The sequence below is a fragment of the Pagrus major genome, chromosome 11 (assembly GCF_040436345.1).
Source record: "Pagrus major chromosome 11, Pma_NU_1.0".
Classification (NCBI taxonomy): domain Eukaryota; kingdom Metazoa; phylum Chordata; class Actinopteri; order Spariformes; family Sparidae; genus Pagrus; species Pagrus major.
The window spans coordinates 7,299,191-7,325,128 of NC_133225.1; the positions used below are offsets into that span (position 1 = coordinate 7,299,191).

At 42.6% G+C, this 25,938-nt stretch overlaps 3 protein-coding genes across 3 annotated transcripts in view; 1 reads left to right on the forward strand and 2 right to left on the reverse strand.

Moving 5' to 3' along the window:
- Positions 1 to 802: 802 nt before the first annotated feature.
- tubgcp5 (tubulin gamma complex component 5) lies at positions 803 to 9,301 on the reverse strand. Its single transcript, XM_073477323.1, has 23 exons — positions 8,904 to 9,301; positions 8,758 to 8,811; positions 8,290 to 8,398; positions 7,979 to 8,075; positions 7,803 to 7,882; positions 7,223 to 7,361; positions 7,014 to 7,131; positions 6,258 to 6,347; positions 5,942 to 6,035; positions 5,595 to 5,847; positions 4,745 to 4,947; positions 4,518 to 4,633; positions 4,166 to 4,434; positions 3,877 to 4,075; positions 3,377 to 3,565; positions 3,116 to 3,298; positions 2,769 to 2,853; positions 2,562 to 2,682; positions 2,271 to 2,422; positions 1,877 to 2,002; positions 1,701 to 1,789; positions 1,337 to 1,437; positions 803 to 1,212 (listed from the first exon to the last, which is right to left on the reverse strand). Exons 1-23 carry the CDS (start codon positions 9,035 to 9,037, stop codon positions 1,166 to 1,168), a joined length of 3,048 nt encoding a protein of 1,015 aa, XP_073333424.1. The 5' UTR covers positions 9,038 to 9,301; the 3' UTR covers positions 803 to 1,165.
- Positions 9,302 to 10,523: 1,222 nt separating this feature from the next.
- On the forward strand, positions 10,524 to 15,550 carry chst7 (carbohydrate (N-acetylglucosamine 6-O) sulfotransferase 7). Its single transcript, XM_073477011.1, has 2 exons — positions 10,524 to 11,963; positions 14,550 to 15,550. The coding sequence occupies exon 1, from the start codon at positions 10,667 to 10,669 to the stop codon at positions 11,933 to 11,935; it is 1,269 nt and encodes a 422-aa protein (XP_073333112.1). The 5' UTR covers positions 10,524 to 10,666; the 3' UTR covers positions 11,936 to 11,963; positions 14,550 to 15,550.
- Positions 15,551 to 17,271: 1,721 nt separating this feature from the next.
- slc9a7 (solute carrier family 9 member 7) overlaps positions 17,272 to 25,938 on the reverse strand; it is a 29,699-nt gene continuing 21,032 nt past the window's right edge. The window contains 3 exon segments of the mRNA XM_073477010.1: positions 17,272 to 21,666; positions 21,668 to 21,925; positions 25,367 to 25,472. Of these exon segments, the coding sequence (XP_073333111.1) occupies positions 21,439 to 21,666; positions 21,668 to 21,925; positions 25,367 to 25,472 (592 nt within the window). The 3' untranslated portion in view covers positions 17,272 to 21,438.

Genomic DNA, 25,938 nt, shown 5'->3' on the forward strand with positions numbered 1-25,938 from the left:
AGAGGGACAGTGATTTGTTACAATTAAAAGTGGTAATGAGGCCAAACTAGATGCATGCCTGGACAGATCACTTTTCAAAAGTCACCGCAAGAAAAAGACCACACTGCTACTTTTTCAGGCGTTTGGAGTGCTTTGGCCCAGAGCTCTGTGGCTGTGGTGGCTGCTACAGTCATACATGGTACAACAGCCGCAGATGGTCTTGTTTGTTATTAATGAACACTTTTTATTAATTGGCTAAATTAACAATAATGCAAAAATCGAGCAAAACGAAATACTACTCTAAACCTAGAGGTCAAAACCCAGAACCCACATTTGTCGTGACAGTCCTTTGAGACTTTTAACAAATTTGTAAATCATTTCTTTATAACTTCTGATCATTTATACACCAAGAGCAGATTTTCAGAGCTGTATTAAAGGTGCAATACATACAAATTGGTGATTTGTTGAATTCATACTCCAAATAGGGAGCAGCATATCACCAGAGTAACCACTAACTGTAGCTACTGTCAGTTAAAACCCCTCTCTGTATGGTCAGACTGAGGACGGACTAAAGTGACTCACTGTTGCCTTTTGAGGGACAAAGTGGTATTACAAGACAGGATGGGCCAAGGCTAGCTGGTGATCATGCTAACTTTGTGATACAATACTTAAAAGTATTTGACATAACGTTAATATTATTTCTTAACTACATCTTTTAATGTTTTCGACTAAAATTCTTACACAGTGCTCCTTAAAATATTATCAAGTGAGTGTAACAATCTACAGTTACTTTTGCTTTACTCTGTTAACAAACTGTTAATACTCATATTAATACAATTTTATTATAAAGCAGTGTTATATTATGTTGAATAACAACATTTATTGTGCTTAACACACAGTATGCACACATTATTAACAGTCAGCATAACAGCTCATACAAAAAAAGCTTTACAAATATGTACAATTTCTTTGAATTCAGAAGCTGATGTATGTTCACAAGTAGCTTGTTTGACTGTGTAATCTTACAACATCACATAGTCCATCACCAACAGTCAGCGCAGATAGTGACATCATATGTTGCACATCATCATGAACAATGACAGCAGTCAGAGAACAGACAGTTATGAGACGGAGAAACAAACAATGGCGTTCAGTCCATCACATCAGAACAGACGTGTGTGGTTCCTCAGCACTGCTCAAACCCGGCCATCAGAGAGAGGGCCAGAGACTCCACTGTGCGAGGAGGACAGACAAACAAACAAACATTTGGTTACCTTAAGTTTATTACTTTGCATAAGTTGTAAAGTAAAGAATGTAGTTTGTTGTTTAAGTTTAAATTCACAAGTGCTGTACTTACAGTGAGGGAAGGAGCCCCGACATACAGCCTTGTTGAGTATCGTCACAAGGAACATGTGACAGTTCTTGAAATCAGATTCCATTTTATCGATGGACTCGATCCTGAGAGTGAAAGACAAACACAATATTTAGACACAAACAGGCTGGTCTTCAGCAGCACAGAGCTGTGGTTTTGGTGATGGTACTTCTGATAGGAAAAACACATTAGTATGTGAATACCTTGTAATCTTTAAACAATTCCACCACAAATATAATAAACATTAAATGTGACGTGTGTTCTGCTGTTATTACTTTAGAGACACAAAATTCACTGCAGGCTACAGCTAAGATTTTCATTCCCCTCCAGTTTATATGAAAGCTCTTACTTCCAGGCTCCAAATCCAGCTTGCCATCGGTCAGAGAAGATGAGGACTAGATTGAGAACTTTCATTATTGCCTCCTTCACAAAGCTGACCTGAGAAAACACAACATTGTACAACAGTGGAAACATTTTGGTGATGTTCGAGAACCACTTCAGCTGAGGAAAGGCAGCACTGTTTACCTTCTCCCTCAGTAGGCAGCGGTCGTGAATGGTTGCCAGATATCTGTAATGGATCTTGATCAGCTGGTCCAGGTCCTTTGCTTCCTGAACCTGGTGCTGAAACTCCAGACCCGTGCTGTGCAGAATCTGCCAAGACACAAAACAAACATGTAAGATTGCACACAAATTATTCATTTTCAATATATGCTTTGGACACAGATCTGATAGTGAAGTATGGTTCTTTAACAACAGTCTATACTGGTGACAGAATCTGATCCTTTTGATATGAAAATACTGATATGCATGAACGTGTGATAAAAACGTTTTGACAAGTGTAAATAAGTAATACAATAAACAATGGCTGAATTCCCTTTAGCTGCTTTGGTGACATGGTCCTTAATGCTATTCGTCTCACCCTTGTTGTGATGTAGTTGTGAAGGCTGTTTACAAAGTGCATCAGTTTGACTCGGAGCAGACACATTCGGTGAATCTGCTGATTTATAGGCTCTTTGACCTTTACTTCTTCACCCAGAGCTCCCTCCAGTTTCTTAGTGACATCTGTGAAATCTATAGAAACAAACCATTTCCCATATTAGAAAAATTACAGGGGAGATCCTCCATTCACATGACCAAGTTGATTTCAAACACATTTGGAGAATGTAGTTTATAATAATGCTTATTTCAAAGAACAAATGCTAACTCATACCACTGAATCGGAGTGTGTCCAAACTGTATTTGGCCCATTTGATCTGCAGCAGGAGGAGAAACACTTGATTGTAGATCTTCTGACACTCGGAGCTGATCACAATGTCAACAGGCCAGGGAACCTTCAGAGGATAACTTAAGTAAATATTAACATGGCAGCTTCAAAAGGCATGAACGAAATGTAAGCAAATACACTGACATTGCTTACCTTGTAACTCAGAGTCAGCACCTCCAGGTTATTCACAGGATGTTTTTTCCTGGCGGGGTCGATGGTCTCCAAGAAGACTGACAACCTATGAAATATAAAATGATGGAAGAGCATATTGACTTCTCAATAGAATAAAAAGAAATCATCCTTCTAGTTATCATAACACATCTTCAATGCACAGTATGTAGTTTCTACTGCTAGGGGTCTGTCAGTCGAGACAATAACAAAAGACATAGTTTGATGACATTGTGAAGTAGTGTGGGATCATGGGAGTTGTTGTTTTCGCTGTTGTCTTGGTTTGAACATTGCTGGAAATAAGCAAAAGTACTAATAAATACATGTAGTACCTGCTGCTGTCCTCAGGGTGGCGCTGTCCAACTGCCTCCTGAAGCTGACCGTTGAGAAAAGACAGCTGCTGCCAGCTCTCCTTCTCCTGCACCTTGTCAAAGATAGCCGTGTAAAAGTCATACATGGTGTCTCCGGCTTCCAGCAGGAAGTAGTTCCTCATAGCTTGGAGGTATTCCAGCAGCCTGTCGAAACATCAAGAGTCTCAGATGTGGGAAACAAAAAAAACCCTCAGTTATATCATTCCCAGGAGTAATGCTTACTTGTAATCTTTCTTCAGAGTCTTCATGAGGTTCCCACAGCACTCAATGTACCTCCTCTCGATGTGGGGGTAGAGGCACGAGCGCAGGGTGAGCTCAAATGTCTGACAGGTGACAGCCTGAGAGGAGCGGTCGACGATGAAATCACCCCCGGAAAAACGCTCGTGGAAGTCACTCTGCTGCAAGTACAGCCTGAGGGCGAACACAGAAAAAAATCCACTTTAGATTTTTAAAGCTCTCTGGATTTACCAAAACAAGTCTGGGACAACAAAAATACAATCCCTTCAAAATCTAATTATCTTCAGACAGTACCATTTGAGAGATTATAAAACCAGCAGTAGCAAAAATCCATTATATAATGATGGCTAAATTTAAGCCCTAAGCTTTGGTTTTAAAAGGATAACGGATGTCGAGTGTTTTCATATTCTACCATTTGAATTTGTTTAAATGTTTATCGCAAAGTAGAATTATGTCTCGACTTGAATGCAGTGGTCGCTGCTTACCTGGCAAAGTTGATGGCCAACAACGGATCGTGGACGTCCTCGATCTCCAGGTGCTGTGCTATGATGGACTGCATCTTTATGAGGCTCCTCTTAGTGGCCTGTTGTTCAGTAACTGTGTCTGTGGGCGACTCGTCTTGGCTGCAAAGGCGTGACTGCACCGACTCAAGAAACAGCGTGTACAAACTCTTCCTCTCTGCATCTGCAAGGCAACATTTTAACATTGTTGAAAATATACACGAACACTGCACTGTAAAAAACTAGTTAGGGTGCACAGAAAGCAAACACTGACCTCTTGAGGATCTGTCCGACTGTTCAGTCTCCTTGCAGTCCAGATTTTTTAGCAGCTGCATGGACTTCCCAGCCATGATGATCTGCTTGAGCACGGGTTTGAGGAAAGACACCATGGTGAGCTGCCTGTTGCTGGAGCCCTGATCCCCTCCGGAGCTCCCGCTGGCTGCGTCGTTCAGCTTCTCCTCATTCTCCACCGTCTCGGACACGCTGTACAGCGTGTAGGTGGCGTACCAGAAGTCCCTGTGGTTCACTGGGACGTCCTTGTTCCTGAGCAAATGCCTCCATCAATAACTAGTGTAGCCACCAAAATCTAGGAAGATACTGTTCTTGTTGAACTCTGTCCTACATACCTCTGGATGATGAACTCCTTGGCAGGGTCAAACAGATGCCCGTGAACAATCCATTCATCCACAATCTCCAGATATGGTCTGACTGTCTCTGTCCATAGAGAAAACAACAAGGCCACCTAACATGGGAAGACAACACAAAGAAATGATCATACATCCAGATGTCTTTTCTTTGCTAGTATCCATAACTTCTGCTTTATGTGTTGAATTCAGTCAGCTTTAATACTCACTGCTTGTTCTGATGCTTCTCCGACACTGTCATACTCAATGATAGCTTTGTACAGGGTGTTGAGCAAGTGAGACGCCCGCACAACATTCGGGGTCTCAGGGGGGACCTCTGCGACCCCGGTACAGAACACTTTGTGCAGCACTTTGATCTGAGCCAAGTGAGGGTTGAGTCGCTCCAGAACGGCAGACAGGGTCACTGTCTCATCTGCAAGAGAGGAGACATCCAACACAATAATAAATTAAATGTAATGTTGATATCATGTTAATAATACACGTGATAATATCGTCAAATGTAATCCAGCGCCTACTAAATAATTTCTCTTTCTTTTCGTTCTTGCATCGTCATAGTTTAAGTCAAACAGCCCTAATAGGGCTGCACATAGTTGACCTGCCATAAGAGTCAATTTGGTCCACCAGATGTTTCTGGTTTTTTCTAATTTTAGAAAATTCTAATAAATGTTTTTGCTCCTTTAGGTGAGCTAAAAGTGCATTTAATGCAGCTTATAATAAAATATTCTGGTGCATACTCATCTCATGTTGACATCACATTACAGCCTGTCAATATGGCAACGCATTCACTTACAGCTGGGTATCGATACATCAACAGCAACAAGGCCTGAACTGTCTTTTTAACTCTGACACTGGTCAGTTTTCTGGCATGTTAGTCATTAGTCAGTTTATGACTACTCTTACATAATATCACATGTTGTGTGTATTCAGAAGGTCATCCAGTCTAGTTTTACAATATCACATCGAATGAGATACCACTGCTATAGTATGCTGGCATTTTTGCTCAATGTAGTATTATAGTACCCAATGATTTCACCGCATAAAACTGCAACTTGAACTTGCCATTGCATATGAGCTCTCTCTCAATTGTGGTCAGCTCCTTTTTAAAGCTGGTGAAGTACTTGTTGAGTGCCCACACAAAGGCCTGGTAGGTCCTGAAGGGAGGCTCGGAGCCTTTCTTGGAGCTGTAGGAGGAACTGGAGCCCGGTGGGCAAGGCTCCGAGCTGTACCCCGTCACCTCGTCTATGAACCTCTGCAGCCTGAACACCGCCTGCCCGTACACAGCAATGTGCTCCAGAACAGAGCGCAGGCAGTTCTGTAGCACAGAAAGAGAAAAGACTGTTATTTCTACAGGAAAGAAGCCTTTTTTACAAAGATATAAACAAGTAATTTTCAGATTTTAAGCTTACACTGGTCAGGTGAGTAACCACCACGTTGTTCCTCACTGACATTTTTCCATCATGGTGTTGGAATATAAAGTGTTTCTTAACCCCGGAGAGAAGCCTGCAACATAACAGCAACACAGCTAAAGCCTGTAAATGCCTAAAGCACAGCTAAAGCCTGTAAATGAAAAGAAAAATCTCTCTGAAGTCCAACAAGGAATCTAATGTTTGGGGATTTAAGAGGTACTTAATAAAATAAAATGTGTGATAACGCAGGAGATCAACTTCTTTATCGGTTTGTACAATGAGCACAGTCACAGAGCAGAGCATCATTACATCTTACCACAAGGTCTCCCTTATTACTTGGGTCTCTGTGACAAAGGCCTTTTCTTCCGGCAGATACAACGGATCAGTGTTGTATAAGTGTTGATCCCTGAGGAGAGAAACGCAGAGAGTAAACATCTTCAATCATTTCAACTCACAAATGTTCTAAAGTCAACTTCTATATTGGCCAACAAGTCTATTTAAATATGATCCACTGATATACAGGAACACTATTTGACTCTTGAAAATCATTTACTTAAAAAAATACATCAAGTCTTATCTTTACGAGACAAAAATCATAATATTATTACACTGAAGTTTTACAAGAAGCCATATTATGAGACAAAGCTGAAATAAAAACGTCCAAATATTTTGAGAACAAAGTTGTATTCTAAAAAAAAAAAAAAAAGATTAATATTTTAATGAAGTCTTTTCATTTTCACCAAATAGTGGAATAATAAAACAGGCGAGAGCAGTCTGTCATTATCATAGGTTTTAGGACGAGGAGGAAAAAATGAAACCATTTCAATAACTGGGCTTCATGCCACACCAGTGATAACGCTGGGAGACACAGACCAGAGCTGCACACCAGTTATAAAAGGAACAATCATAAATTCATATTATATGGACAGTCAGGCTAATAATACACATGTAATCTAATCTACTCAATCTCCTGATAACATACAACAATGTTATATTCTTAAAATATGACAATCTTTTTCTTGAAACATCAAGACTGTTAAGTCATATTCTAAGCAACAGGTTGGAGTCTTACCACACATTTAGCAAGTTGGAGTGTAAATGCAAGCTGTGAGGGAAACGCGGCGCGTGAGCCACCCAGTACGGAGTCACTACATGCTGTTCAAGCCAGGCCCGGGCGTCAGGTTCACCCACTGCAAAAAGACACAAACTGGTTTCAGTTTCACATTATTCCTTAATTCACTTTTCATGATCATGTTATGTTGCCATGTGATTCATTCTCACCTGTCCATGAAACTGGGACTGTCTTGTTGTTGTTGTTGTCCTGGTCTTCCAGCGGCGTTCTGTCCAACTGGATCCCAGAGTCTTCCCTGCTGATTGGCTGCTGGCCGTCATCGTCGTCGCTCTCCTCCTCAGACCACTCCTAAAAAACCAGTCAAGACTCATTTATTTCTGCTGGATGGCTTTCTTTACTTCAGATTTACAGCTCCTACACACTTCTGGTACAGCCATTAGAGTATGTCAGTTATGCTGAATAATTGGACCTCCTCTCAGGTCTGTGTGGTCATGATGAGACTGTGTTTGACAAACATCTCCTTCACTCTGCAGTTAATTGTGTTACAGCTTTATGATTTCTGATAAGCACATGAAGGTTTGCGACCTCAATTTCTCCATTCAACTTCTCTATTCAACTTCAGCCAGAAACGTGCAAAATCACTATAGACATCTGTGATGGTTGAACAATATTCATTTGTATTATGGTCATTCATATCAATAAAGGTTGGGTTAAGGGATGCACGATATGGATTTTTTTCCCGCACATATATCTTGCATCCCTAGTTGGATGTGGTTATGATTTACTCACAGGAGTATCTGGGTATGGTCCATTGTCGATGTCCTCACCCTCCATCAGATAACCAGCCCAGTCAAACTTGTCCTCTTCTTCTGTAGACATAATGTAAAATAATAATGATAAACATGGACATGAATACAATTTAAACTTCACCAGTGAAATTAAGCATCTATGAAACATCTACTCACCAGCCTCCTTCACCCTGGGTCTCTCAGTAAACTCTGTGTTGGAGGGCGACCCCGATAAGAAGAGCAGCAGTGACAGTAAGCTGTAGTGTGCATCCGTCTGCAATAAAAAAGAGAGAAAATATTGTTCCATCTGTATGCTGAGAATTTGTCTTGATGGCAGTGTTAGGGCTCAGGGTAACACTTTATAATCATCATCAACAATAAATGATCAAGTTATTGTTAATTAAACTTAAGATTTTATTGGTTATTTCACTGCAAACGAACAATAAAATGCCTTATAAACCAGCCATCAGTCCTCCATGCTTCCATACCTTTGTTCCATCTGTATTAGGTAAAGGTGAGTTCACAAACTCTTCAGTCAGCCTCTTCCAGCTTTCTGCTTTACTCAAGTCTGAATGGACCATCAGCTTTTCATAGATTCTGGAAAACACAGCAGATTACGAATACACGACAGTGTCATGCAACAGACATGTAGTGCAACATGAGGGGAAGTGGAAAGAAATTAGCTTTTTAATGCAAAATCAGGAGGATCAATGATGCTGAGGAGGCTTCTTCAGTACATTTTAAAACTGGATCATCAAGGCACCGGTTTTTATTAAAAGTAGATGTTATGTATGTTATTAGACTTCTTATCTGCAATTAAAAAGATAATGAATACCATTGAAATAATTCACTCTGTCAAGTAACTTACTATAGATTTCATATTGAGGACTCTGCTATGCAACATGTTGTCAGTAGTACTATGAACATATCAAAAGAAAGCACGACGAGTCACTCACCCAGTTAAACTGCGTTGGACTTTATGGGTGTTCACGTCCAAGTAACGATGAAACCTGTCAAGAAACCAGACTGTTACAACCCTAGCATCACTGTTTGGTCACATGCTAGCAGCTGACAAGCTAGCTCCTGCCAGTGGCTAACTCACCTGAAATTGGACCAGGCGTATTTCAGTGCCAGCTGAAAGTTCTGGTCCTCCTCATCCTCGACCCCGGTGAGGCATTTGATCAACCTCTTGGTTTCCCTCTCTGTCTCCTTGTCGAAGGTGCTCCAGTGGGCCATGTTGATGTTGACAGCGGTGCTGCTGCTGTTAGCTTCACGTTACGAGCATCTGCATGCAGCTAAAGCTAGCTAGCTGTCCGTGAGAGGCTCGCTGCTGGTCTGGTGACTCTGCGAGCTAAAGTGCAGCACGAAAAGGTAAGTGTTGGCTGGATAATGCCATTTATTGCAAAGGCTCGACAGCTTTAGCTATTTCTCCATTGATTCTTTCGGTGCCGCGCAGAGTTTGCCTCTTGACAACAAACGAGGTGCAAGTGCGCATGCGCCAAATCAAACGGAAGGTAAAATCCGGAAGGATGTCACAAATATTATTTTATTTATATTTATCATATTTATTATATTAGTATTATCCTTCCGTCTTTTACCTTCCGTTTAATAATCCTAACAACAACTTTATTACTATGACACATTTAAAAATAGAGTTTACAAGCATAGTTTAAGGTGAAGTTAAAACAAGAAGGCTTAAAACAAAATGTAAAAACAAAAAAAGTCAACATGAGTAACTACAACTAAAAGGAATATAAAGCGATAACACAGGCACAATCACACAAAAAGTAAGGCAAATAAAGAGATAAAATCAATAAAGGACGATAAGAGGACGACATCACATCAGAGGAATTAAAAACAGATAAATAGACTAAGAACAGTAAAAGGAATAAAAGATATAAGGATGAAAAATCTATGTAAAAAAGCGGGTTTTAAGAAGTGACTTAAAGGAATATACTGATTCTGCGAGCCTTACATCCTCAGAGAGGTCGTTCCACAGTTAAAGGGGCACTATGTCGTTTTGGAGAAGAAATTCAAACTCAGAATTTTAATATTTACAATATAAGAAGGAATAAAACAAACTGAGAAATATTTATCTTTTCCATAACTGATAAACAAGCTGTTCTTAGATGAAAAATAAGGTCCCCAGAACTCAGTTTGAAGGTAGAAAGGTGGCAGGGTCCACCACATATAAAAAAAAAGTAAAACAATATTAAATTGTGTTGTCCTTTGAGGGTCAGTTTGTTTATTCAGTCATGAAAACAAAGACAGTTTGTTCAGGCAAAAGAAAATCAGTCAATGAAGACCCTTCTAATTAAAATGTCCTCCCCAAAAACTACATAATGCCCCTTTAAAACATGTCACGTGTTTTAAAAGGTCGACTTGTTCAGTGACATCATTCAACTTCTTCTGACTGTAAGAGGGGAGCCCTGATTTCTCACCAATCACCCATAATGCACTGCGCTCGAGGAACCTCTTTCCTTCAAGGCTCTCTGAGAATTCCAATTGTTTTTTAAACCCCGTCTCCTCCTCTCGCGATATTTTGCGCACTTCTCTAACGGTTTTTTTTTTACAAATAAATAAGCTTGTAACGGTTTTAAAACCGTTATTTCACCGACTGACGGCGTGTGCGCGCGCGGAGAGAAAATGTGGTGTTACGTCTTTAAATGGGGCGTGGCTAATACTCCCTCCCTCCACACACACACACACACACACACACGCTCCTTCCTCACACACACACACACACACACACACATAACTTTACTGTAGCGACCACCGCGCGCTCACACCGCGCTGTGCTGACCGCTCGGAGAAGACACACACACACACACACACACACACACACACACCTGGAGCGAAAAGGAAATGAAGAGGAGGCTCCACAAGAAATACTTGGTGTTGATTCTGGCATATTCGGGTTTACTTCTGCTAATCCCGTACGTGTTGGATTACCGGGATAAGTCCGCCCAGCACGCCCGGCATGGACTGCAGCAGCAGCCGCGCTGCCCGGACCTGGAGGACACGGTGGCGCTGCTGTGGGACCACAGCGGCTACAGAGTTAACGGCAGCGAGGCGACGGAGCCCGCCGTCAACCGGAGCCAGGCTCGGATACACATCTACCTGCACGCCACCTGGAGGACCGGCTCGTCGTTTCTCGGGGAGTTGTTCAACCAGCACCCCGACGTGTTCTACCTGTACGAGCCGATGTGGCACATTTGGCAGGCGCTGTACCCGGGGGACGCGGGCAGCCTCCAGGGCGCGGTGCGGGACATGATGAACGCCCTGTACCGCTGCGACTTCTCCGTCCTCAAACTTTACGCCGGCTCGCAGAACATCACCACGTCGTTCATCTTCGGCTGGAAGATGAACAAGGTGATCTGCTCGGAGCCGCTGTGCGACGCGCACAAGCGCCACGACATCGGTCTGGTGAAGGAGGACCGGTGCGCCAAGTGCCAAAAGCGGGACATCAGGGAGCTGGAGAGGGAGTGTAAGAAGTACCCGGTGATGGTGATCAAAGGTGTCCGCGTACTGGACCTGAGCACGCTGGTTCCTCTGATGAAAGACCCGGCGGTGAACCTGCAGATCGTGCAGCTCTTCAGAGACCCGAGGGCCGTGCACAACTCCCGCTTGAAGTCCAAACAGGCCCTGGTGAAGGAGAGCATCCAGGTGCTGAGGAGCAAGAAGCAGACCGACAAGTACAAGAGGCTGCTGGTGCCGAGCAGCAAGGTGAACCGGGCCGAGAGCTACGTCTCCAGCGCCATGGAGCTCATCTGCGACAACTGGCTCAGCGACATGTTGCTGGTGATGAACGCGCCTCCCTGGGTGAGGAGGAACTACCTGCGCATCCGCTACGAGGACCTGGTCCTCCACCCCATGGAGGAGCTGCAGAGGCTCTACCGCTTCTCCAACCTCTCCACCTCCACCGCGCTGGAGAAGTTCGCGCTCAACATGACGCACGGACACGGGTACTCGTCGGACAGGCCGTTCCTCATATCGTCCAGGGATGCAAAGGAGGCTATATACGCCTGGAGGGAGCGACTGAACGTGGAGCAGATCAACCAGGTGGAGGCCTACTGCAGTGAAGTGATGAGGCAGCTGGGCTACCAGAAGAACAGCGTGGACAAAACAACATGAGGATGTGTGATGAGGAAGCTGTGTTCAGGTATGGTGAGATCACACAGCGAGGTTTGAAGTCAGCAGTGTTTGATGTGTGAAGCAGAACAGAGCAGCGGTGCACAAACTAGATATGTTGCACTACTGTCAGTACAGGAAGTTGGTGGTTTTTTGTGCTCTGGGGCTGATCCCTGACCTGTGACCTCCTCCCGGCTGAGGCAAATTGAAAACAGAGCCCATAAATGGAGATCAGCAGAGAAGTACATTTGTATTCACTTCACACTGCAGACAGACACGCAACAAGGTCTGGTGTGATGCATTTAAAGCCCTCAACTCAACTAAAATGTGTTTGTTTCTTCGCTGTGATTGTTGACCTTCACTGTGCAGAGCGATGCACAGATGCACCCAGTCTGACAGTGGGAGGATGTTTTTTCACTTCCATACGCTGTGGGCGAGTGTTTTTCTTACAGATAGCGTGCAAACAAGCATGATTTTGTGACCGCGTTCACAGTCCGGTACGCGTCTTTACACAAGCTGATGTGGAAACCGTGAGCGTCCTACAGAACAAACAGCGTCTTGTTCTTTTAAACAATTCTGACAAAGATAGATGAAGTTATTTGTTGAAAACCAACGGAGATAAGGTCGTCAGCAGTGTTGTTCAACGCCACGCGATTGAAACAACACAACAGCTGCATTTGATAGAACTGAGAGTACTGAAGCTATAAAAAAAAGATACAGCTCTGCAATCAGATGTGCCCATGTTTGTTTGTTTGTTTGTTTGTTGGTTTGTGAGCAGGATTACACAAAAACTACCGAACGGATTTCCACAAAACTTAGATGGAGGATGGGACTCGGCCCAGAATAGACCCCTTTAACTTTGGGTGCACATCTGGATCCAGGAGTTTTGTGAGACAGGCTTTTATTTGTTTCTTTTTTGTACATTTTCATTAAAGGTGCAATATGTAAGAATGTGTTGGCAGTGTAAACATCAAGACTACCGCATTACTCGAACTAGCTGCACCGCTAACTGAGCTAACAAGCTAATGGCAGCTCCAGTTAGCAGCAGTTAGCAGTTACTCTGGTGATATGCTGCCCACTATTTATCTGCCATTTAAATTCAACAGGTGGCCAATTCTTTCATATTAATAGTGCATGGATCTGGATTGAAAAAATATGGCTGGTATCTATGAGCGAGTACTATTTGATGCAGATCCAAATAAGAATCTGAATGTAGGGGATTTAAATATATTTTAATTGATATTGGATTAGGCTTGATGGGCCTTAGCGGAGGTGTGCACTCTACTCTTAAAACTGTGTTTGGTATGTGTTAAGTCATTTAGTCTGTACCGGCCCTGTGGGCAGAGTGCTGATGAAGAAAGAAAAAAAAATCCTATTTTGGGCATTGTTTTTCTTTGTGCTGTGGTATCAAATGAGGCGAGGCAAGTTTATTTGTATAGCACCAAAGGCAATTCACAGTGCTCCACAGAGGCATCGAAACGCATTAAAGATAAGACATTAACAACATGTTTAACAAAATTGCATTTAATAGACAGTAAAATAATGAAAACATAAGTCAACAAATAGTTAGAGTTAAAAAAAATTACATTTAAAGGACAAAAAAAAGGAAATTAAAAAAGTTACGGATTAATAAGACATTATAAGTGCATTGTAAATCCCTAGTAAACAGTAATGTTTTAAGCCATGACAGTTTCGGATATTGAGGAAGCTTGTTCCACAGGTGGGGAAAACAGACACTAAACTTCACCTTGCTTGGTTTTGATCCTGGTAACACTGAGTAAACCCGTCCCTGATGACCTGAGGAGTCTGGATGCTTCATTATTATACACAGAAAGCCAGCTTGATATATATTAATATGAATTTGCCTGCAAAACACAGTCTTGAGTGAAACCCACCTGTTGATTGTGATGATTGTTTTCATTACAGTCTCACCTCCTGTTATCTATTGATTGTGTCCAGACAACACCGATAACCTTTTAACATGTCACATGTTTCTGTTGCTTTTTCACATGGAACGTTCTTTATCTAGTTTTCCTGCTTGTTAGTAAACTAAACGTCAGCGGATCTGAAAACTACATTCCAGCATTGCCATTTGAACACAAGTGTCGGCACTGTAACAGATTTTTATAGCTGTCAAAGCGAGACAGTCCCAGAAATATTTCTCCCTTCTTAGTGACCGACTGATCTGCAGTTCGATAGAGGCCTCATTGTGTCCTCCTTGGCGTTGCTAGCTCCTCTCATGGATTGGGGGGGCTGGCAGTGAGTCGCTGGGCCTCAGACGCTGCTGTCAAGAAGGGGATCATTGTGTACGGCTGTCCGTGACGGGGTAGAGCTCCCAGGGTTACCACCAGCCTGTCACCGCCAGCTCCCACAAGCCGACCCTTTAGAGCAAGCAGCCAGCATGGAGCAGTGAGCAGGGTGGGAGTCAGTGGGTGCCTCTCATTGCTCTGCCTCCACCCTGACACTAGCACTGATTTGAGCTCTTGATGGAGGTCACGAACATTATTAACCCTGTGTTTGCGTCGTTGTGCTCGGTCTCTCTTTCAGTGTGAAGCTGTGTCATAACTTAAGGGTGTTGCTTTTTTAATCTAAGGCTTTTTTTCCCTCTCTCTTCCAGGGGCCTGGTATTCGAGGCTGAGGGCAAAAGGTGGAATAAAAAAACAAGCAGCTGGAATGTGGTCCACTGAGAGCTCGCAGGCACGGCTCTCAGGCTGTTTTCCTTCAGCCGAGCCGGGTCGATGAACTGGAGAAAATCCAAGTGGAAAAAGCAGCCAATCACAGACTGATGAATTTGATCCGGGGGAGAGGGCGGCTTATTTTTACTGTGTTACCTGTTTAAAACCGGCAGGGTCGAAGAGAAAGTGTGAGAGGACACGAGCAAGGAGAGAGAGAGAGATGAGGCAGGTTTGTGCTGCCGTTACACCGGCCCGTCTCTATCCCTCTGTCCTTTTAGTAGCACTAATCCCTCCACAAATCCCCCTGCAGGCAGGCGAGGGCCATAAAAAGCCTGAGATGGGTCCTTCTTGGGAGATGACTGCCAGGATCCAGGTCGGCAGCGTCAGGTTCACCTGCGCAACTTATCCGTCCAGCCCATGACTAAGCGCGGCAGTGATCTCGAGCATTACTGATTCTTAACTGCAGTTGGCTCACTAACAATGCCAATATAGATGCTTTGAAAGAAGAAACTACAGCTTTTTTTTGTGGAAAAGAGGCCCGACTGAGGAGCTGTTGTTCCACCCCCGGCCCCTCAGGAATCCGGACAGCTGCAGTCGCCCCACTGACAAAACACTCACATGGGTGTGAAACTTTCTAATATCCCACGGACGTGTCTTGGAGAGCTGCCTCCGGCCTCTGCCAACGAACTTTTTTAGCAAGTTTTCACAAGCACACCAGATGGTACTGATTGTTACCGTGTACCGCTCTTACTGTTTTTAGTTTTTGTCTAAAATATTGTTCAAATGCTGTGACATCCCTCTGATGTGTCGAGGAGGGGTACAACGTGTACCAGCATCAACGTGTTCAACTTTAGAAGTTGGTTCTGTATTAATTGTTGTGGGTGAAACGCCTGATGATGAAGTTCTCTTGTCAAAGAAAGACATAACTTTACGACTATTTAAACTGACGTCAATAAAGAGTTAGTAAAAACTAGAAAAGTGTCTCCTGAGAAACACAAACACACAAACACAACATCTACCAGTTAGGTGTTTTAAGGCCGATACTAATAACCAAGTGCAATTTAAGGTGCTTTACTTGAGTATTTCCATTTTATACTTTGCTACTTTATACTTTCTCTCCACTACATTTATTTTAAAGATTTAGTGTTAATAGGCTTGTGACATGTAGCCAATCACATTGTGTAGTGGGCGGGACATTTAGTGAGATCACAGAGTGGTGACTACAAAAACATCTGCCCTGAATATCGGCCCCGATAATCAGCCAGGCTGATAATAGGTCTGTCCCGACTGAATAGCATGATTTTTGGATGATGTTATGATTAATGTAGACTCTTTAACCTTAAAGTTTTGGCTGAGTTATAGGGTAGAACCCATGGGGGTGACTGGAGGCTTTAAAACATCTGTAAAAGCCTTTAAGGTGCGATGGTAAAGAACTCACATGGCATCAAAATGTGCTTATCTAGCGTGGGTGTGAGTATTTTTACATAAATCCTGGCCCACATGGACTGCACAAGCATAATTAATCAAGAAAGGTTTGACATAGTTGTCCCCTGTTCATAATCGGAGGAGCTCATTCTTTATTTGCATGCGGCCACATCTCCACAGTGGAGGATTTTGCTTTATTAATCTGTGCAGCAGACGGCTCAAGTAATACAATGTCAGCCATTTTTCTGGTACTGAGATCGTGAGGCGGCAGCCACCTTTGGACTGGAAGACCTCCCAGTGGCAACTTGCGCTGTCTTTCACTCAGTCCTGACTGTGAATGGTCACAAAGGAGCAGTAAACAGGGATTTTATGGTCTTATCTATCAATTCGGACACTCCCACATCATTGTGTTTAGAGCAGCTAATACATTTACACATTATACAGGTTGGACTTTGTACGTGTCTCATGCGAAACCTGGTGACAGGTTTGTGGGTTTGTATTAAATAATGGGGGTTAAACAATATTACTGTCACGTCATGACCATTTTATGCCACTGATATATAGTATAATAGCATAATAATGCAAGTACAACCTTTCAAAGGGCACCGAACTTTACATTCTTCATAATATTCAGACGTTGGAACCAACTATAACAATATCCTAAATAAATAAATGGACTCACGGACATATGGACATATACTGATGAATCAATAAGATACGTACAATAAGTGCATCATGTAAATCATAACTGGCTTATGTGAGGTTGATCTGTGCAATCATAGATTTCATTTGAAGCATTAAAGGTGCAATATGTAACAATTATAGGTGAAAATATTAAAAACTTCATGTAAATTATCATCAGAGTCTGAATAACAGCTCTGACGTTATGACGTCTATGTATTGTGTGTCAAAGAGAGCTAGCATGCTAACCAGCTAGCCGCGACCGATCCCGCTCTAAAGCTTATGTGCTAGCAGTGGAAACACCGACACTCCACCGATTCTCTTTACTCACAGTCTGGACTGCTAGCTGCATGGCTAACTGAGCTACCTAGCCAATCGTAGCTACACTGGTAGCAGCAGTTAGCAACAGGTGGTCAATTCCCACATATTGCACATTACCCTTTACAGAAGGCACAACATATGATCAATAAAGAATAGTGGAGGAAGAAGTTTAAGAATGCAAACTTCCTGTGACGACTTCTTGGACCAACATTAAAAAAAAAAACACCACTGCGTGTCTCATAATTTGACGATTTTTATTAACATGATGACATGCAGATCATGGCGGGTAGAACCAGGCAGCCAGTTGCTACTACAACAGGTGCACATACTGACAATTGAGCTACATCTCATATTTCTCAGGTACAGAGAGCATGTAAATATAGCCAGCGAGACAACTGACAGCACAACAGTCTGGAGATAGAGTGCACATGAAGGTTATATAAGAGTCCCGCAAGTGTCCTCTGCTTGAGGTAAAGTGCCAAACTCTGCTCATTTTGTTTGCCTGCAGCCACCGGTGAAGACGGCCACGGTGTCGCTCGTCCGTAGAGTGCTCCCAAGAAAAACAATGTCGACAGATGCGAGTCCTCGTTTGGTCTTTTTCTGCACTTATGTTAGTCGATACAGCAGGAATTGAAGGGAAATTCAACAGAAATGATCAAAAAAATCACTTTTTTTTTTCTTTTTTTTTTGCACAATCCAGAGACAACATATCTGCTGCAAGTTATACTGTATGTAGAAGGTTTATCTATGCGGTGTGAGCATCGGTCTTAGTGACAGAAATGGTTTAATGCCCTAGATACAGACAAGCATCAGACTGCAAAAAGGAGATGTTAGAAAGCGAGCACAGCTTCACATTACTCCTCAGCTCCAGCTCAAATGACCCACAGTGAACACAGCTTGGCAACAGCTTACATAACTAGATTCATTTCCTCTTGGAGATCCCAGATGAGACGAAGAACTTGTGCGTGGCTTCTCCCTCCAGTGAAATCCACAGATTTAATTTAGAAACTGAGCCTTTCACACCTGCACTCGTGTACGTGAATGCGGCAGCCCCCTTGTGTGCAGTCGAGGGACAAAACAAAGGGCGACAGGTGCTGTGTGTGGTGAAGCGGCTCAGATGTCTAGACGTGATGGAGGGAACGCAAAAAATACTAGAAAAAGGAAACAGAAAAATGTCCCACTCCTAGAGAGAGTTGTTGGTTCCACCAGCTGCTCCTAAGAGGTCTGGTTACAGTAAACAATAGACCCAGCAGACTGCCAGTTAATATGCTACTATTTACATTTATTGGATAAGAGCTAAGTATAGCATCCTGAAGGGGGGAAAAAAATCTGCAGACGATCAAGTATTTCCTCTCATAATCATGCTGTGAAGGAGGAATTCCAAGTACATACTTCAAACAGTGAGGAAATTTGGTCACAAGATCTTCAAAGAGTAATTGATGAAGTATAAATAATAAAACATCCCTACGGTTCGCGTGGAGTGATGCCAATCAACCTGTCACACAACAATACTGTTCGGCGCTCTGTTGTGGAAAATGTCCACCAACAGAGACAAACGCAGCAGCGAGTGAAATCCAGAAGCCCGAGGTCATCGTCACGCATCGAGCATTTGCATGTGGCAGTTCAGTCTTTAACCCGTTATCTCATTTCAGACTGCTCTGTGCATCTAGGAGGAACTGGGCGGTGGGGGAAATACAGTCGCATGTGTTGTCACACCTGCTGTAACCACAAGATTCGATCTAATGTTGAGACAACATGCAGTAATGTGGTGCTAAAACAGAAACTGCAGGAGGGTCACGTTATATTATTGTTAAAAAGGTGCGATATGTAAGAACTGGCCACCTGTTGAATCCACACTCCCAACAAATAAGTGCAGCATATCACATATGCTGCTAACTGTATTCTGTTTATACATCCCTGGCTGTAGCTACTATTAGCTTGTTAGCTCAGTTAGCCCTGCAGTCAGCTGGACTACTACACCAGCACAGGAGCTTTTGGACCACTGGGAAAAAGAGGCATTCAGGCCCAGGGCCAGCTGGTTAGCATGCTAACTGCAGTAGACAACACAATGCACAGATGTCTTTAACAATTTTAGTAAATCTTTCAATGTTATAAACTCACATTATTTTCATACTGCACCTTTAAAGACTGTTGATGAGAAAAACGTGTTCCTGATTACAGAAATACACATGTTCTTGTTTCTTGTAATCAAATGTTAGGGAAGTGGCCGTCTATTAATGTATTGTGGCTGCGCGGTGAGTCAAAAGCAATTGTTCGATATTCTGGGAAATAAGATTGTTAGCTTCCTGTCAGAGGGTTAGATGAGAAGGCCGATACCACTCTCAGGTTTTAGAAAGGTCAATATGAAGCTACAGCCAGCAGCAGCCTGTTAGCTTAGCTTGGCACAAAGGATAAGCAGCAAGTTAGATGTAATGTGTAATTAGCTAGCAGTACAGGTCCTGGTAGGAGTTTGTTACCCTCAGACTGAACTAGGCTAGCTGCTTCCTGTCTTTGTGCTACGCTAAGGTAATTGTGCTACTGTCTGTAGCTTTATATAGACATAGACTTTCAAAACAGACAGATATGAATATAAGGAGGTTTTAGGTATTTGATTTATCGACTAACTGAAAACAAGAATGTTTTTCAAAAAGTGTTTTTCAAAGTGTATTTGCCAAAATGTTTAACTATCGCTCTCTTCCTTTCTTTTTTTTATCCCAGAGTAATAACTAACTGCTGCTAACTGTATTCTTTTCATACGTCCATGACTTTAGCTATGGTCAGCTTGATAGCTCGGTTAGCCGTGCAGCTAGCCAGACTACCAGGGGAGTGTTGGTGTTTTTTGCTAGCACAGAAGCTATGAATCACTGTAGGAAAAGAGGTTTTCAGGCCTGGGGCTAGCTGGTTAGCATGCTAACTTCAGTAGATATCTCTGCAACCCAGTACATGGAAAAACTAGTTCATTTTTTTTAATGTTTTGAACTATTTTTCTTACATATTGCACCTTTAATATATATTTCAGGTAAAACTAAGACTCAGGTACAACAGGTCAGACACTAGCTTTACAAAATATCCCTCCAATTGCCTCTGTGTTGGTGATATATGAGACCAACTAACCTCATCGTTCTGTTTAAACAATTTCAACAGGTATTTAAGGTTAATATACGGTGTAACTCCTGTTTAAGAGTGTAAACACTGCGGGAGAGTGTGAGTGCTGCTCTGTGAGCTGATGTGCTAGCACTTATCAACAGCTGGAGATTTTGAGTTAATTGATTATTCAGTCGACAAGAAAAAAAAGAAAAGAAATTCATGCCAAAATGTCAAAAGTCTCACTGGTTCCAGCTTCTTCAATGTGAGGATTCACTGCTGTTCCTTCTTATATACAGCAGGTAACTAAATATTTTTGGATTTTGGACTATTGATCGGATAAAACAAGCGATTTGGCAAACATTAACTTGAGCTGTGGTGGACAGTTTTCTATATTTCCTTACATTTTATAGACTAAATGATTAACTGTTGATTAAAATAATCGTCGGTTGCAGCCCAACATCAATAAAAGCATCCGATATATTTGAAATATTTCTAAAATCAGAAGAAAATATAGAGTTTTTTTAACATAACGATGAAGACCAGCCCTCATCGGCTGATCATTTTTAAAATTTTTGGGGGGAATCAGCATTATATCATGAGAAACAATATTATTAGTATCATAAAACTTTCATTCCTTATTCGTGTTATGATTGTGAAAACCAGCCTAATACACATTAAAAAAAGATCCGGACCAACTCAAAGACAAGATCCACAGGTGCCATTAGTAACAGTCACGGGGATGTAATGCACTGACAGAAGCAGCCCCACTACAGAGGAACAAAGCTCAGCATTGTAGCTATTTACATGCTCACATTCTTCACCCCTGTTACTTCAGCCATGACAGGCTGTGTGGCGACTGAGAAAGAAGTGCAACTTATTCACTGCTGCCTCCTCATGTCACCATCTCCTCCACACAGATGCTTTTGTGTGAAACAAAGGATGTCCTCACGAACATACCAAACACTGGTCTGTTAGCAGCTTCAGATGAATGGTGCACATTTACCAGAGCACTTCTTTCTGTTTGATCTCTGAACTATTAAAGTTTTGTGTGGCCTCGTGTCGACATCTAGAAGAAGCCACATCTTCTCGGCGCCCACTGGTGTGATGTGAAGACGAACTCGTGCCGTTAAGAGGGCTGCCAGGCAATTTTTTTCTACGTCTTTACATCTCCAGCTGAACATACACAGTGTCGCATGTTCAAAAAGTGCATCTCGCGTGAGGATGTTTTTGTCCTCTTATCCTGCATAAAAGGTTTCCCTCCAGTTTATGCAGAGGAAAATCAGTAAAACTGAATCACAGTATAAGCACATGAAGAGTTCATCTCCACGTCCAGCTCTGTAATGAGGATGAAAATGCTCCTTGAGCTCTGCTCCCGGGGCCAGAATGGAGCTCAGAGTTGCTCTGAACCCTCCCTTTTTTTTGTCTACTACCACATCTCTTATCTCTGAAGGACTGGACGCTCTGCCCCACAGGATGTAGAGAGAGCTGAGGCGTTCTGGGGTGAAGGTCAGGGCGGTGTGAGGAAAAAGGAAGGGGAGGGTCAGACGTGATCCTCTATGGGGAAAACCAGGCGCGTGCCGCGGCTCAGGAGCTCCTGCTCGCGGGAGTCCAGCTCACGCTCCAGCGCTTCCTCTGAGGTGCTGCCGCTCCTTTTCCCGTTGGCGCTCCAGCTCGACCCCCCCGCCGCGTCCGCTCCACCGCCGGACGCCCCGTTGGCCGTGATGGCGGTGTCGCCAAACATGAAGGTCAGGTCGCCGTCGTTACGGAGGAGGTCAGAGTCGTGGTCCCTCAGCTGCTCATTGTTCTGAAAACACACCCACATTTGGAAGATGAGGGGAGGGACGGAGAACATGGGGGGTGACACACACACACACATACAGATGTAGGACACACAGGTGTGGTGTGAACAGGTGAACACACGGGGCAAAGGCTCATAAGGGGCACTATGGATTTAGAGAAAGAAGGGAGGAGGAGACTTTCACTTAGTGGCCTCTTCTGCATGAAGGTTAAAACAAACAGGAAACCGCAGTCTGAACCGGTGTATGTGCTGAAAGCTGTGAGAATGACAAGTTACAGAAGGACACTAGAAAATTAGACACCCACTTTAAAACACACGTTGCATTCTGGGTAAGTAATGGATAGCTGCAAAACAGCAGCACGAGGTTCTCACAGCTCTAATTGACTGGCTGACAATCAATAGGCTGCCCATGTCCCCGGGGAGAACAGGGTGAATTAACACTGGGTCAACAGGATCGCTCCACTGAAGGGATCAAAAAAAAAGAAAAAAGGAGATTACATAACCTCTTCTTTCCAGCAATTAACTTGGAGAGGAAATAGAGAGGGGGAAATAACCCCTACTAAAAAGAGATTTTATGAGTCTGGGCACTTTTAAATTAAATATAGTGACACAATGTGAAATTAGGAAGTGAAAATAAACACATTTAGATTTATTATAAATAGAAAATCAAGAAGCAAACATAAAAAATTTAAAGAAATAAGCTTTTAAGGTGATTTTAAAGATAAATCTGGTAATACTTTATATTTTTTCTTACTGTAAACAACATATTTAAACTGTTAGCTGCCGTTAGACAACAGCTAATGTTAGCATCCAACCACTCCCTAGCTAACGTTACTGTTCGATGACGTTTCATGTTACAACTCATGTTCAACTCACACCTTGGACACATTTATTTAACCCTTGAAATGAAACACACTGAATGTAAACAAACTGTCATGTTAGCTAGGAAGTGGTCAAATGCTAACATTAGCTAATTATCAGATATGTTGTTTTACCTTGAAATAAGGCCAATTTCACTCCAGATTTTCACTATTCATCATCTTTTCAGTTGCTGATTAATCGTTTTAGGATAAATCTGGTCATATTTTTTTTATTTTTTTTTATTTCATCTTACTGTTAACAAAAGGACAAAACCATCACCGCATCAGTTCTGACACATGTCGCTTGTGTAGCCGAAGCTGAAGACCCCCATTATTGAAAAACTGTTAAAAACACATCAGTGAGCAGCAGCATTGCACTGGGTGACGTGTGACCCTTCAGCCTGAATGTGGACACTATACAGCTCATCTCACAAACACTATCCTGCTGTTAGCAACGCCACGATAGCACCAAATGTGTATTCATCCGCAGCTGAAAGTAGTCCCCAACAAATGCACTATTTTCTCCTGTTTGAGTGTCACTAACTGAACACTACAGCGTGCAGCTGTTGTAGGAAACAGTTTAGTCTTTTTAGGAAATGAAAGGATGTAAGAGGAAGATGTTGTTAATGTTAATGTCGTCGTTAGGATCCATCGGCTCGAGGCCGGTGTTGGTTTTGTCTTTTTCATGGGATTTTCTGACAATAAGAAAATACAGAATAGTGCCAGCCTAATCCTTCCGGGTGAGTCTAATCTCTCTACAGAGTAGTTTCAAAGCCTTGAGGCATTTTATTTCTGTTACAGAATGAAGTAGATTTTTGTTTTTTTTTGTCTAGTTTCCAGTCTTTTCAAAGCTACACTGCCCCTCAAAAATATAATTTATAACCGTGGTTTAAATGTGCTACACTTCTAGGTCACGGCGAAACAAAACTCTCCAGTTTGTGGAGCTCTCACTCCCTCCCCATTTCATAATATCCATAACCAAAGAGGAACTAGGCAAGGCAAGGAGCTTTATTTAATCCGGTCTCTCCCCACTTGGCAACACAGAGCCCTCGACAGTCTTGATTATATGAACAACCCCCTAAATTCACGGCTGGCCTGGCGCGCAGCCTCACGCTGGCAAACCAACAGCAGCAAACTAGAGGAGGGAAACCATGTCTGGATGCAGAGCTGAACTAAAACGTTCAGATAATTAAATTCAAATAACATACAATTTGCAGCAAAGACGTGCAAGATTTAGATTTTGTAACCCGACAGTCGACGGGCTCTTTGGGGTCACTGAGAAAAGGAGGGTGTAATGACCCAAAAACCTCCACATGAAAGTATTTTACATGAAATGAAAGCGTTTGCCAGAGTGAATCCAAGTGTGACCGTCCGCTCAATGGAGGTTTCTGTGTTTAAAATATTGGAGCTCAGTGTCTTTCAGAACAGTGATCATCATTGAGGCGGTGCTGAAAAGGCCCTTTTGTGTCCGTCGAATGCAAAAAAAGTCTTCTTGACTGTCCATTTTCTCTGTGCTTTGTTTGTTTACTGGCAGCCGCTGAGAATACTTTGACGGTATTACAATTCTCCTGAGAGAAAAAAGCCTCAGTATTCACAGAGAGCCGTCCTGAGGCACAGATCTGAACAAAGAAGGGGAAAAGAAACTAACTGCCTTTTAGTGATTTCACAGAATGCTTCGGTTAGAGCCAATTTAGCCCACACACACCATCTCAAACCGAGCAGTTTAATTTTAGCAGAACCAGAACGTATTTTTTCACAGTTCATTTCAAGTAGCATGAACCCTTCAGAAGAACGTCTCAGGCCATATATGATATTACAGATGACAACCACCAGCCAGCTGACGTCATGTGGTGGGTTTACGGGTTAGCGAGTCATCCCATATCACATCTGATTGGACGCATTTATGTAACCGCCAAGATGAGACATCAACAATATAACACAGGAAGAGGAAAGAGAGGCAATCTGATACAGAAATACCAGAGAAAGTGTTTTTCTTGACACGTAATTAGCATGAAACAAGAGATAAATGAAAAATGTTGTCATTTCACCGGGTCGCTAAAGATAAAATTCAAACATTTTAGGAAATACACTCATTCACTATCTTGCTAGGAGTGACAACAGAGAGAGCCCTGTTCCACTCGCTAATTATTAGCTTAACGTTAGCTTGGCACAAAGACTGAAAAGCGAGGACTCTGTCCAAAGGTGACAAGATCCAGCCACACTCTGGTTTATGTTTGAATGAAACAATTACGATACAAAAGTTAATAGGTGAGCTTTATAGATGTTGTTCAGCAGATTTTGTTTATATTGGACAGAACCAACTCGCTGTTTCCGACAGCTGGTTATAATATTAGCTACACATTGCACAGACATGTTAGTGGTATTGATCTTCTCACCTAAAAGGTTATATGTGTATTTCCCAAAAATGTCCGACCTTCCCTTTAAATCCTCTGACCGGACAACATGCACTGAATGGATTTCCTGCAGTGCGAACATGTGTTTTTTTTTACAGATCACTGGTTAATGTAGGAGTGTCACAGTGCATTTGCCGTGTGCGTACCGTTTGTACGTGCATGTGGACACTCACCTCGTACGCCTGCGGGCTGGTCAGACAGCTCGCCAGAGGTCCACAGTAGGCGGGCAGAGTGGAGGTGAGAGGTGGACCGCTGTGTGTCAGAATGGGCTTAAGGTAACTGGGCAGTTGTTAAGGTAAACGACCCGAAGAGCCCAATGAATATTTTTGCGTGGTTGAATAGTGATAAAGTTAAAGGTTAAGTTTGTCTGAAAAATTTAAATTCAGCCATCTACTCGACCTCATGTGACCGAAAGTCGGGTGAAGTTTCGCGGTCAACGAAACATTTCTGGAGCTTCAAAGCTAAACAGGGTGTCAGAAATCAACTGAAGCAAATGGGGACTTGTTTGGAAACGTAAAAAAACAAGTAAAAAAAACAAAAAACAGCTTTTTTTGTGAGCATACTCAAACACTGTTTTGCCGTGTAGCTCCAGAAATGTTTGATGGACTACAAAACTTCACCCGACTTATCTACCCGAGTAGAAAATGACATTTTTAGGGGAACTTTTCCTTTAATATCCAATATGTGTAACACTTTCTAGTATGGCACCCTTCATAAAGGATCCATAAGTTGTAATTAATGCCTT